At 48.5% G+C, this 13,847-nt stretch overlaps 1 protein-coding gene across 3 annotated transcripts in view; it reads left to right on the forward strand.

The window, feature by feature from the left end:
• The first annotated feature begins 109 nt into the window (after positions 1-109).
• PTPRE (protein tyrosine phosphatase receptor type E) overlaps positions 110-13,847 on the forward strand; it is a 94,468-nt gene continuing 80,730 nt past the window's right edge. Inside the window, exon 1 of one of the 3 annotated variants that reach the window (XM_038140539.1) lies at positions 110-150. In XM_038140539.1, coding sequence (XP_037996467.1) covers positions 131-150 — 20 coding nt within the window. In that variant the 5' untranslated portion in view covers positions 110-130. Of the gene's footprint in view, positions 151-9,327; positions 10,159-13,847 lie in introns of those variants that run through there. The other 2 variants (XM_038140540.1, XM_038140543.1) reach the window with 2 other exon arrangements.

Genomic DNA, 13,847 nt, shown 5'->3' on the forward strand with positions numbered 1-13,847 from the left:
CCGGGGACCGCCAGCCCCAGGTGCGTCCCTCCCATCGCAGCAGCGACACATCCCGGGCGGGCTGGGCAGCGAGGGCACGGAGCCTGCGGGGCGTCCCGGTCCCCGGGGGCCACTCCTGGCGACATCCAGGATGGATGGGGACGCGGGCAGGTGCGGCACCGCTGCGGCCGGGCGCTCCGGGAGGGGCTCGGGGGCACCTCGGGAGGGAGCCGGGCGCTCGCAGCGCAGTCGGCGTGCGCGGTGGCGCTGCGGAGGGGCGGCGGGGCTGTCGCTGTCGCCGTCGCCGTCGCTGTGGCGGCGGTGCCGGAGCCCCAAGGCCGCGGCCCCGGGCCGGGCCGCTCCCGCTGCAGTGCGCGCGGTGTCCGCCAGGCGGCGCGGCGGGCGGGCGGGCCGGGCTGAGCGCGGGCTGGGAGCGCCGGGGCTCGGCGGCGGCGGCGGCGGCGGCGGCGGGAGGAGGCGGCGGCCACAGGGAAATTTCCTGCCGGGAGCCGCCGCCCCGGCCCACAGCGCCTGCCCGGCCGGCCCGGCCGCGCCGCCAGCGGCCCGCGGAGCCGCCGCAGCCGCGCAGGTGAGCGAGGGAGCGAGGGCGGAGGGAGGGAGGGAGGGAGCGGGGATGCCGCCGCCCGCAGGTGCCGGAGCGGCCGGGCGGCTCCGGTGGCTCCGGCGCTCCGAGCCGGGCACGGACAGGGACAGCGCGGCACTGCCCGGGGCCGGCCCTGGGCGCCGGCGCGACACCGCGGCCACATCCCGGCAGCGGCATCCCGGCAGCGGCATCCCGGCAGCGGCACCGCCGCGGGGGCAGCGCGGGCGGGCGGAGCGGCGGCCGCGGCTCCTCGGCGGGGCTGGGACCGCGCGGCGCCCCGGAGATGCGGGACGCGCCGGCAGCGGCAGCGCCGAGGGCACGGCCGGCTCCCCGCGCAGCCCTGGACATCCATGGGCATCCCTTGGACATCCCTGGGCATCTTTGGACATCCCCGCGCATTCCTGGGTATCCCTGGACATTCCCGCGCGCCCCTGGGCATCCTTGGACATCCCCGCGTATCCCTGGGTATCCCCCCAGGTGTGCTGCCCCGGGCTCTGCCCCGCTCCCGGGATGGGGCTGGCGCCCGAGCTGCGCCTTTAAAAGCGAATTTCTGCCGTCGGTTCCCACCCAGCCCCTCTTGAAGAGAGCGGGGCCGGTGGCTGCGGACGGACTCGTGTGGTCTCCCACGGTCAAGGCTGGTGTTGTTTAAACTCCCTCTCTTTCCGTTTGTTCCATTTATTAGTTGGCTTTCACGTGGTTTTTCCCTGCGTCCCATTAGAGGATTTGATTTTTCTCTTTACTCGCGGCTTTGTGAAAGGGTTACCGGGTGTTTGCTGTGGGGTGGAACAGTGTTTTCTGATGGTGAAAGGCTGTCTCCTGCTTTTTTTCCCCCAATTTTTCAGGGAGGTTGCTCTCCCTGTGGCATATTTCCACAGCGTGAAGTGATTTTCTGTGTGCTCAGCTGTGTAGCTGTCTGGGTCTGATTTGGATGGGGTAGACACTGCTCAGCTGAAAGGAAAGACAGCGTTTATCGAGCTTTTTATTTTTTTGAGGTTTTTGTCCCCTTAGATGGTATAATCCGTGGAAAGTAGAAATAAGGATGCAGAGAATTGAAAAAAAAAAATAGGTGAATTACAGTTGTACCTTCTGTCCGTGCTGTGTTGGGGCTTGTAAATAAATAAATAAATAAAATAAGTAACTTCTGATGAAAACCAATGACATTCAGCTTTAGAAGAGATTTAAATGTGGCTAAAATGTGCTTTCCTCATGCTGGAGGGATGTCATCCCCCACCTGGAGTTGCTGGGGGATAAATGAAACCAGTTAAGCTCCGAGTGGGAAATTTTAGGTGGTTTGGAGGGACCGGCTTGGTCTTGAGCAGGTGGAATTTGGGCTTGGAGAGGAGCCTTAATGGGGGCAGGGAGGTGTTTCTGGGGCAGTCTGTGGGGTTTGGGGGTGGCACTGGGGAGAGCAGGGTGGGGATGGAGCGGCACAAGCAGCTTGAGGCTGGCGTGGCTGCAAACATCACCTGTGGGGTGATGGATCCGCCCGGCACAGCGAATTCAGCTGAAAACATTTCTTTTCTCAAGTGCCAGGACGAGTTGAAATGTGCGGAGAGAGCTCGGAAATGTGCGAGGAGAAGGGAAAGAAAATAATGTGAGAAACAAAATGGTGTGGGCGTAGTGTTTGCTTGCTTTGCTGTGCTCCCAGAGAAAGGGATTGCTGTGCTCGGTGTTCCTGGAATGCAGGGATTCTCCCAAGCACAGAGCAAAACTGAATTCCTGCTTTGAAAGCTTTGCTGGCACCTTTAATAAACCCAGACTTCTTTATGTAGCTAAAGCAGGGTGCTGGGGCTGTTTGGGCTGCAGGAATTTCTCCTCGGGTGCTACGTGGGGAGTTTTAGCACATTTGGGTCCTAGGCTGTGTTTGTATTTTCTTTTTTTTCCTTGTTTTCCACCTCAGATGTTTATGGTTATTTGTTAACAGACTCAGTGGAGGTTTTTCATCTCTGAGTAAGGGCTGGCTTTTCATAAGGAGTTGTCTAGAATCCCTGAATTTTCTGAGTCTTCCCTCACCCTCCATGGCGTTCCCAGCTCCTGCCTGGGGTCAGGAGTGCACCGTGGGGGCTGAAATTTTGGGAAGCTGGAAAAGGATTACTGGAGGACCCAGCAGGTTCAATACCCGTGTAAAACCCCCCTGTCCCACACAAGATTCCCCCGGGGCAGGGAGCAGAGCTGCTCCTTGCCTTGCACAGGGTGAGCTCCTGCAGTTCCCAGCTGGAAGGTGCGGAGCAGGGACAGCAGTGCAGGGGGATGTTGGAGTTTGTTGGGTTTCTGGAGCTGCTGGTGCCGTGCCCAAAGCTGCAGAGCTGTGTTCTGAACTGGGTTGGTTTCAGAGTGTGATCCAGCAGAGCTCTGGCTGGTGGCTGGGTGACCTTTCTCTCACTCATTTGAGAGGTTTTGTGAAGAAAAGCGAGTGGACAGGGGTTGGCAAACTGCCACAGCTGTGAAATAGAGCTGGAGGAAATCAGAGTGATTCTGCCCTGTCACAGATGTCCTTGGTGTTTTCTGAGAGCCAGATCCACGTGTGACAGAAACACAGAAGGGTTTGGGTGGGAAGAGACCTCAAAGCCCATCCAGTGCCACCCCTGCCATGGCAGGGACACCTCCCACTGTCCCAGCTGCTCCAGCCTGGCCTTGGGCACTGCCAGGGATCCAGGGGAAGCTGCTCTGGGCACCCTGTGCCAGGGCCTGCCCACCCTGCCAGGGAACATTTCCTTCCCAAAATCCCATCTAAATGTCCCCTCCTTCAGTTGAAAGCCATTCCCTGTGTCCCGTCACTCCATGCCCTTATCGAAAGCCCCTCTCCAGCTCTTGTTATCAGCAAAGTGTTCATGTTCTTCGTGCTTGGCGATGCCAGGAAAATTTGTTCAAGGTTTTGGAGCAGGTCAGCTGCAGTGGAAAAGAAAAAAGAGCAAGCATGGAATGCTGTGGAGGAGGAAAAGCAGGGAGATCCCAAGGAATAATGGATTGTTTGTCCTGCTGGGAGCACCCAGAGCCCTTGCTGCAGGAGTGGGAGCTTCTGCAGGAAAATGGTTCCATTCTAGGGAACCTGAGGATTGTGCTGGTCCCTCCTGGGAATGATGTTGGCATTTTGTAAATGTGATGATGTGTTTCTGTTCCCAAAACATTCCTCGGTGTGGATTTATGGCAGGGCTGGAGATCCCGTGTGCGGTGCCATCAATGAATGGTGATGTTTTGGTGGAAAAAAAACCTGCCTTTGAATGGGCTTTTCAGGTGAATTATTCTGCCTCTGGACAAGCAATGAACATTTCTCAGGAGAAGAGGCTGAAAACAGATGTTTTGGGTAGAAGCTGCAATTCCATCCAGTTCCAGGGGGGCTGGCAGGAAGGGACCACATTTCCTTTACAAACAGCACAATGGGGTGGGTTTGGTGAATCAGACTCCAGCTCTGCCACTTGCCCTCATCCAGCACCCCTGGGGAGGCTGCAGGGTTTATTTAGGGGGGAGGCTGCAGGGTTTATTTAGGGGGGAGGCTGCAGGGTTTATTTAGGGGGGAGGCTGCAGGGTTTATTTAGGGGGAGGCTGCGTTTTTTCCAGGGAGGCTGCAGTTTTTTTAGAGGAAGGCCACAGGATTTTTCTCAGATAGGCTGCAGGTTTTTTTGGGGGAGCCCACAATTTATTTGAGGAGAGGCTGTGGTTTTTTTGGGAGGAGGCTGCTGGATTTTTCTCAGGGAGGCTGCAGGTTTTTGTTTTTTTTGTGGGGGGGAGGCTGCAGTTTTCCCAAGGAGATGCTGCAGGTCTTTTTGGGGGGGAGAGGCTGTAGTTTTTGGGGGGAGGCTGCATTTTTCCCAGGGAGGCTGCAGTTTTTTTTAGGGGAAGGCTGCAGGTTTTTTCTCAGCGGGGCTGCATTTTTCCCAGGGAGGCCGCAGGTTTTTTGGGGGAGGCTGCATTCTTCCAGCATCCCTGCAGGTTGGGAAGCAGCAGCAGAGCAGCCAGACCTGAGGGATGCTGTCTGGATACCCGCAGTGAGCACCTCTCTGCTCCTTGCTGGGCATTTCATTCCTGATCTCCTGCTGCAATATTAATGGCAGAAAATCCCTCTGTAAGCTGCAGTGTCGGTCTGGGCCCAGCATGGGAAGTGCTGAGAATTGGCTCCATGAATTATGAAGGAGTTTGGAATTGTGTGGTCTTGGTGGAGCATTTCTGGCTCCCCTGGATGTGGTGCAGGTCTCCAGGGCTCAGAGCTGTCTCGGGGAATGATTTGGGTGTTGCTTGAGCTGATTTGTGATGTGATGCAGCAGAATTTGGGCTGAATGAGGAGTGGATGCTCTGTGCAGGATTTCTGCATCTTTTTAAACCCTAATCTTGTGGTTTTTTTACTCATTGTGCCTTTCTGCACAAGGCTTCATCCTGGTGTTGTTTTTGTCCTGTCTGATCTGAATTGCACCCTCCCAAATGCTCTAAGTGTTAATAGTAAAAAAAAAAAATACCTGCCTGTATTTATTCCAAACTTCTTGCTGAACTGTTGATGTCTCTTCAGGTGTGTTGTACAAATATATTTAATACTTGTGTAAGCCAGAGCTGAAATGAGACACTGATAAGGCAGTGATTAGGGGGAGCTCAGCAGCAGCATTTTGTTGAAGTGTTTGTACAGGATTTAATTCTGAGTTATTCACATCATGGAGTGTATTTTTAAGGCATGTTCAGCCTTAATGCAGGTATAATAATAATCATTCCAGCCCCGATATCCCTCTGCCTGCCCAAATCCTCTGTGTTTCCTGCAGAGGATGCCTCACCAGTGACATCCCCTGCCCCCAAAATGCCCTTTCCCCTTCGGCTGCTGGCACTGACTCAGTGCTGAAATGGCAAAGTCAAATCTGCTCGCAGAGATCTGCCTGTGTTCAAAGGTGTTTCCTGGCTGAGGGGAGAAATAAAGCCGGGGAGAAATGTGCTGGATTGGTTTGTTGCTTGCAGTGATGGTGCATTGCCACTGGGAAACGTACAACAACTCACTTCTGGGGTTTTCTATCACTTTTGTCCCCTCTGTAAAAAGGAAAAGGTTCTCAGTCCTGAAAGCTTGTCTTACCCCAGATTTCCTTTTTCTAATGTACAGAAAGAGGTTTTATTGGTAAGAATGAGAGATCTGACAAAAAACAAAACTGTAAAACAGGCAGAAGTGAGATGAGATATAAACTAAAAAAAAAAATCTGAGCGCTCAAAGTGACAATTTTGGGTTTTCTGTGTTGGGAAGAGGCAGCTCTTTCCCACAGGAGTGAGAGGATGCCCCAGCAGCTGGAAGGAGCTGTGCCAAGAGCAGCTGCTCCCTGAAGATAACACACAAACAGGGATGCAGCAGCTAGAATCACGGGGAAGAGTGAGGACTTGGAAAGGCTTTGGTTTAGTAGGACAATGAATTTCAAAGAGAAAGCAAACAACAGATTTGCAAGGGGAGAAGTGAAAAGTGTGTTACTCATGACACTTCTAAGAGATCAGGACACAATAATCAGGGCACTAACTTGTAGGTTTTGTTGCTCTGGAGAAAATAATTTAGAATGAAATACCCAACTGCACTCCATGGCGAGGTCTCACCCTCCTGAGCTCCATGGATTCCAGGTTTCCTGCTGGCTGGGAGTTCCCTTAATTGCTGTGGGTTTGAGTTTTCTTCCCTTCCACCAAAATCAATCCTTTTCCCCTGGAATAACTTCTGGAGGGAGCTGAACTGGAGCTGCTGTGGTTCATCCCAGAGCCCCTTGGAGACCAGCAGAGCCATTTTGGTTGAGCCAGACTGGGATGAACTGGGAGCTCCGTGGTTCCAAACCCCCCTTTCCAGCACACCAATGAGTGTGGGAGTTCAGTGCTGGTTAATAATTTTTGTGCTCACTTTTTGTTGTGAGGTGGGATTAGGAGAAGGGCAAAGTGGGCTCAAAATTTTAAAAGGATATGAAGAAAATTTTATTAGCAGTAATTAAAGAGTAATAAGGATTAGAGCAAAACTTTCAGAACACTTCTCCTCCCTCCACAACTTTTTCTTTCTCACTGACAATGTAAAGAAACAAAACTTAAAATTTTAGTTGGTTTATTACTTCTAGAAAAAGAATTACTTCTAGAATTTCTTTAGTTTATTGAGGGAGAGAAGTTCTTCTTGTTAATGTTATGGAGACTTCTCTATAAGGAAAACCAGCTCTCTCCTGGCTCTTAGGAGTAGCAGGGAAATTTGTAATCCTGAAATCTCTTATCTTCTGCAAGGCTGAGGGGTGATTGGGTTGGGGTGAGGATGGACTGCTTGACTTTGTGTTGGTTGTAAGAGTTGATGCTTCCCTGGCTGAGGTCCTGAATCCCACAGGATTCTGTCCTGTCTGCTGCTGTCCTGTCTGTGAATTCCCAAAGGTGGGACCATGAGGTTCTCCATGAGGTTCACGCCACGCCTGCTTTGATCTTGGTGTTTGCTCCTGTCATTTCTTACCTCCCTTGGTTCTTTGAATGGAATTTATTGTCCAAAAGAAGCTCTAACTCTGGTAAATGAAAGGCAGCATGATCACAACTTGAAGCCAAGGCCCTCTGGTTGGCAGGATATTTGATAAAGGAGCTGGAAATATTTCTTTAGCAAGAGCTGTAATTCCTCAGCCGCAGTTTTCACTCCTAACCCTTCCCTCACCCTGTGCACTGTTTCTTTTGGTAAATTCCATCTTGATTGTCTTTTGCCCTTTAATCTTGTCATCTTTGCTGGCTGTCCTTGGAGGATTTATTTTCCTTTGCATTCCTACTCTTGGTTTCTGCTGGAATAGGCTGTGGATTGCCAGAGCTGCAGTGCTGGGCCTTTCCCGAGCAGTAAAATCCTGGTTTAAACAAGCCATAAATAATGTTTGCACCCTGTGTTCTGTGGGTTTAGATGTCTCAGGGACTGAGTCTGATTAATTTAAATTTGGGTTTCATGAATGTCTTCAATCATGCTGCAGAATGTCACTTAAAACGTTTAATTATCCAATGATATTAATTGATCTGCAGCCTGTCTTTCTACTAATCTGATACAACAAAGTTTGCAAATTGCTGCTGAGAGCAGGATTGTGTGGAGCAGCTTTTGGATAGCAGCAGCAAAGCCTTTGTGTAACCATGTTAAAATGATAGATGCTTTCCCTGTTAGACACAGGCCTGACTTTAAATGGGTTCACGTTATCATTTTGTTTGCAGATGTCAAAAGCTCATTAATTTTAAGTCAAACTCCCTACCTTGCTGCTTCAAATTGCTTTTAAATTACACGTGTGCTGATCAATCTTGAAAAGCCCAAATTAAAAACTCAGCTGAGGGCACATTTCAAGGCCACAGATCCAACACTTAATTCTAATCTGTTTTCCACAGGCAAACCTCCCACTCCAGCACTGGTTCCTGGCAGAAGGGGGGGGAGAGGAAGTTGTAGAGACTTAAATATTTCTGGGAAGGCAGAGAGGAAAGGAAAAGGTGGAAACAGGGAACTATATTTAAATAATGACCTATTTACATTACATAGTTTGAACTATTAGAAATAGACTTAGGAGCTTGTGGTGTTGAGATAATTAATTCTGTCATAATGGGGCATTTTTCAAGCAGGAACCTCAAATCCTGGGGTCAGTTTTGGGCCCCTCAGGACAGTATCTTTGACTGTGAACCACCCGAGTTATGGATCAGTTTTGTGCACGGGTAACTCGAGCTGTAATTTGTCCTGAAGAAGCTCCAGAACTGCTGCACTACATCAAACTATTTACCCTTGAAATTTAGCCTCATTTACCAGAACTTCCCGAGGAAGAAACGTGAATAATTTCTTTGGAAAATCACTTTCTCTGTGAGCACATTCCTGTTTTCAGGAGTTAATCCCTGCAGGATGCTGCTGCTGACCGGGCTCTTCCAGGGCAGTTTTGCTCTGTGCACTTTTACTGGGATGGGATTTAAGGCTGGCCAGGCCATCCCTGAAGGGTTTTCCCCTCATTCCAAAGGCTGCTCTGGGAGCTGTAATGGGAACCAGCTCCAGGGCGTGGGAAAGGAGCAGAGGCAGGAACTGTCCTGCCAGAGAGCGTTTGTGCCCAGCTGTGCAGGGCTGGGGGAGGGACACAGCCATGGAGGGGGGGTTTTTCAGCTAGAAATGCAGTCACAGCTGGGTATTATTTTTTTCACAAGTGTGGTAAATGGTTTTTAACAATTTTTAATTTTTTTCTGAATTTAGATGCATTTGAAACTCAAATTCAGTGCCTTCTATCAGCTCTCCTGCAGCCGAGCTTAAACCATGTCTTGGGCTGTTCTGTGTCCATCCACCTTTAACCATCTTAAATGACCTTTTTATTATTCCAAGAGATTTGATTCACTCTCTCTGATGAGGGAAAAGAGTTTGGGAGATAAACTGGTAGAGTTTCAGTGTTGGGTAATGTCCATTTCCCACATTTATGTCTACACAAAGAAATTGATTCTTACCACCAAAAGAAACGAATCAAAGCCAACAGAACAAGACAAAATAGAGGAAAATATTTTTAAGGTGTGATTTCTGTACAAAGAACAACAGTTACAGAAAGTCCATGGATGGTTTGAGTGGGAATAAAGCAAGGTGGGATCTGGGGATTTGATTAGGATGGTTTCTCAGCCGGTTGGTTTCAGTTCCCAGGGGAGGAAATGGATTTGTGGGGAGCAGAGGTTTTGGGAAAGGCAGGATGAGGAGGAGCAGGAATTGAAGTGAGGGATGCCCAGGATGAGCGGGGGATGAAAATCCCACCTGAAGGACAAGGTTTGGAGGATCCATCTCTGCTCTTCCCAGGATAACCAGCTCCAGGGAGGAATTCAGAGCTGGTGAGGGCAGCTTTGAATTTCTGCTTTGAATAATCGGAGCCTGAACGCAGAAAACACCTTGCACGTGTGACTTTATGTGCATAAAAGACTTTGCCATAAAAATTGATTTTCAGAGCAAGATCTGCCCTCGTTTTTTAATGACCTGAGTGTGGCTGAGCTGTAGCTTTCACTTAGTTAAGCTCATTTCCCACCTGCTTTTCATTTCGAGACCCGCCATGGCTTCGGGGGTGGTTGTTGAGAGTTGCTTCGGTGTGTGAGGATGAAAGAAAAAAGGGGGATTTTTGGAGAAAATATGAAAAAAAGGTGGATATTTGGAAAAAAATATCAAACAGAAAAATGTGGATTTTCAGAGAAAGTATGAAAAAAATGTGGATATTTGGGAAAAATATGAAACAGAAAAAGGTGGATTTTCAGAGAAAATATGAAACTATAAAGGTGGATTTTTGGAGAAAATATGAAACTAAAAAGATGGATTTTAGGGAAAATATTGTATTTCTCTTGAGCTTTTGTGCCCGAGGTGATGCCAGCCCTTTGTTGATGCCCAGTGGGCTGCTGCCTGAGGACCACAAGCTCCAATTGTCTGGGGGAGCGTGAGTGGCTCTGGCACTGAACACTGCAGCCATTCATGGGCGCTGCCTCGGGGCTCACAGGAACCTTTATCCCCGCAGGGAAACTGGAATTTTCCTCCAGGCCAGAAGCAACAAAGCCCAAGGGGGAAATGAGCCCGTTCAGCAGGGATTTGTTCCATCCTGGGAAGGGCAGGGCACGACTGTAGGGAAGTCCCCTCTTCCCTCAGCCCAAGGCAGGTGATGACAGTTCTTGGTTTTTGGGGCTTGTGGTTGTGTTTTATGGATTTGAGGTTTATTTTTTCCTTCGTCTCACTAGGTCAGGAGGGCATGATGCTTTTCTTAAAAATTCCTTGCAGTATTGGTGTTTTTATTATAGTTTTATATCGTTATATAGATAACTATTATAGTTATTGTATAGTATATTATGGTTATTATATATTACATTATAGTTATTATACATTGCATTATAGTTATTTTATATTCTAGCCATTATATATTATAGCAGTTATATATAATATGATTATTATATATTATAGTTATTGTAATTTTATATAGGTCTATATGCATTGATGAATTGTGTCTGTGGGATGTAAACATGGCAGTGTTAAATATTGTTATTTAATATGTTAAATATTGTGATTTCGGGCAGAAGAGGAACTTTTCAAGCTGCTTTCAGCACCTCAGATCAATAATTAGAGTGATGCAGCACAGAAATATCACAGGCAGCAATGCATGTGCAGAACTGGTGGCATCAGGGATTTGCTGCTTAGGGGTTTGCAGCAGGAGCTAATAAATTATCAAAGGTATTAAAGAGATTCTGTTAATTTGCAAGGCTGAAAACACTCAGAAACCGCAGAGGCATTTGTGTAATTTCCAGCTTTGTGTTTAAGAACTCCCATGAGGATCTCTTAAAACCACCAGGTGTTTTCTGGCTTTTTAAGTCTCCCTGGAAACATGTAAACAATTGCATCATGTTGCTGCTCTTTGATGGAGCCTTTAAAAGCTGTAACTCTTGTCTAATTGCAACACGGGATGTTTTGCAATAGGAATTTGGGAAATAACAGCTCCTTAAAATAGCTGCAAGCCTGAGGCACGGTAAATGCAGAATTAATTCTGGTTGTATCAGGATAGTAACGAGTGGCAATCGGTAATTGTTGTAGTAAAATGAATTTTGAGGTCGCTGGGGCAGCAGTGTTGGTGTGTTTCTTTAGTTGGATTTTTAAAATTTTATTTTAATTATGATCCAATTTAAATAATTGAGCAAGATTCGTGTTTATGGCAGCAATGCCCTGGTGTTGCTGGGTCCCAAAAAGAGGATTTCTCCATACAGAATCCCCACAGCCCATTTTATTCCTGGATTCCTTGAGAGCTTTTTATTTATCTCATTTTCCCCAAGTCAAGCAGGTATTAAACACGTTTCTGCTGACGTGGCTTTCTGTAGAAAAAGGCAAACAAGGCATGCTCTGTTTATAAATTTCTGGAATGCTAAAATCATCTGTGTGCTTTGTTTCCAAGCAAACAAAGTCGGGACAACGGAGAAAGGATATTGTTATTGGGCCTCTGGGAGGCTCTTACTGCATTTTATTTTGAAATAGCCTTTAATATGTCTGACCTGATGCCTTGGGAAGGATAAGAAAATTCAAAGTGGATTGCTAGCTTTCCTTATTTTGGGAATTTTCCTTATTTTGGGAATGTCTCTGCTGGTGTTGTTTGAGACCGTCTTGAGTGTCTGTCCATCAGCTTTTGGCCAGGAAGGATCAAGTCTTTAAAACCTCTTTCAGACCTTCCACTTGGATCTGAAGGGATGAGGAATCTTCAAAATCCTGGATCTTAGAGGGGCCTAAAATAATATAACCTGGCTTTGTGATCCAGAGATCCAAATCGGAATGATTTCTCCTTTCACCCTCTCATAACGTCAGCAAATTTATCCTGCGGGTTCCTGGCAAGGCTGTATTTTAAATGCACTTTGGTGTTAGCTGGATGCCCTGGAGCAGGCAGGGATCCCTCGCTGCAGCCTCAAGGACAGCACTTGGATTTCACTCCAGCCTGGTTTAATTGGGCAGATTTGGGGCTGTTTTCCAGCAGAAGGAGCAGTTTTCTTGCTGGGAATGCCGAGGTTCCTGTGTGTGGGTGGGCTGTGCCTGGGCCTTGTCGCGCCTCATTTTCTGCTCCTCTCTTTGGGAGAGACCTCCTGGCCACTGGTGTCTTCAACAACATTTTTACTGTGAGCCTTTGAAAGGAAAATCCTGCTGGTTTTCATTTCGCTGTCCCATCCTGGTGTTTCTGCAGAACAAATGGAACAAATGTGTTGCGTGTTCCCGCCGAGCTGACCTCAGCTGCCCGTGGCCCACGAGGACCCGCCAGGAGCCGGCTGAGGCTGTGCGGGCTGGCTTTCAGCAAGACCCGTGCTGATCTCGGGATGAAATATTTACTCTGTGTTGTTTTAATTGTGAAATAATTCATGGAGTTGGGAATGAACCAGTTGTGCGTGAGGATGTGGAGCTGCTGCAGTGATCCAGAGGAGGCTGTGGAGATGCTCTGAGGGCTGGAGCCAGGCTGGGAGAGCTGGGGGTGCTCCTGGAGAGGAGAAGGCTCCAGGGAGAGCTCAGAGCCCTTCCAGGGCCTGAAGGGGCTCCAGGAGAGCTGGAGAGGGACTGGGGACAAGGCATGGAGGGACAGGACACAGGGAATGGCTCCCACTGCTAGATGGGATATTGGGAAGGAATTTTTGGCTGTCAGGCCCTGGCACTGTGGCTGCCCCTGGATCCCTGGCAGTGCCCAAGGCCAGGCTGGACACTGGGGCTGGGAGCAGCCTGGCATGGTGGAAGGTGTCCCTGCCAGGGCAGGGATGGAAGGGGATGATCTTCGAGGTCCCTTCCAACCCACACCTTTCCATAATTCCAAGCTGGGAGTCATCAGCTCAGAAAGGCCTTGGTTGCTGTGCCCAGAGAAGCTGTGGCTGCCCAAAAGCATCCAAGGCCTTTCTGAGCTGTGGGATTCCCACCTCCATGCTGTTCATCGCTGAATCCATCTGGGTAGGCACGTCTGACCACCAGGTTTTGAGAGAAAAGTTCGTCTGACAGACAGGCTCTGTTATTTGAGCCTTTCAGAGGCAGCAAAGTCACAGAGGGTGTTTTCTTTGTGGAGAAACAGAGGCTGTGCCAAAAGCTGAGCATAACTCCACCACTGAAGGAGTGGGAGCCTATGGGTGTTGGATTAAGCCTTTTTCTGATTTAGACATGGGGCAACTGAGAGGTGTTTTAAAAACTTTAATTTCCTTTTCTGTTTTATGTGAAGGGTGAGATGATACAGATGTTGTAATTTACACTATTGCAATTAGAAGTTAACTATGTTTTAATTACAATGCATTATAAGTGGGTCTTGGTTTATTAGTGTCAGTTACACTATGTTGTAAATGTTTCACAGTTAATTATTGAAATTACATTGTAGTAAGACTCACACAGAGTATCTTTCACAGTTCTATTTCTCTGAAGTATCTAGTCTTATTTATAAGGCCACCCTTTAAAACTTATTTCTAGCTCCTTTCTCTCTCAGCAATGTCCATCCTATTCTCTAGCATTTCTAAGTTAGTATTTCTCATCTCAGAGTTTACATGCAGATACATGCTATGTGAACCTTCCATCAGGCTCTGAAACTTTTCCATAAATCCATTTCCCATTTTCCATTTCTCCCATATGGAGAATCCAGTCTGCTTCTAGATTAAATCCCTGTCATTTGTGGACTTTTCTCTGCAAAAATGTGTCATGCACTGGAAGTCCTGGCAGTCTGCAGGTGACAGCAATCACTGCCCTCGTTGTCATCCTCAGCCCTGAGCAGCTCCTGGAGCTCTGTGAAAATTTTTCCACGTCCATTTTTGCCAGTTCTTGGCTTTTTTCCTTCTTCTGTTGAGTTTGGGATTGAAGGCA

Source organism: Motacilla alba, chromosome 6 (genome assembly GCF_015832195.1).
Source record: "Motacilla alba alba isolate MOTALB_02 chromosome 6, Motacilla_alba_V1.0_pri, whole genome shotgun sequence".
Lineage (NCBI taxonomy): Eukaryota > Metazoa > Chordata > Aves > Passeriformes > Motacillidae > Motacilla > Motacilla alba.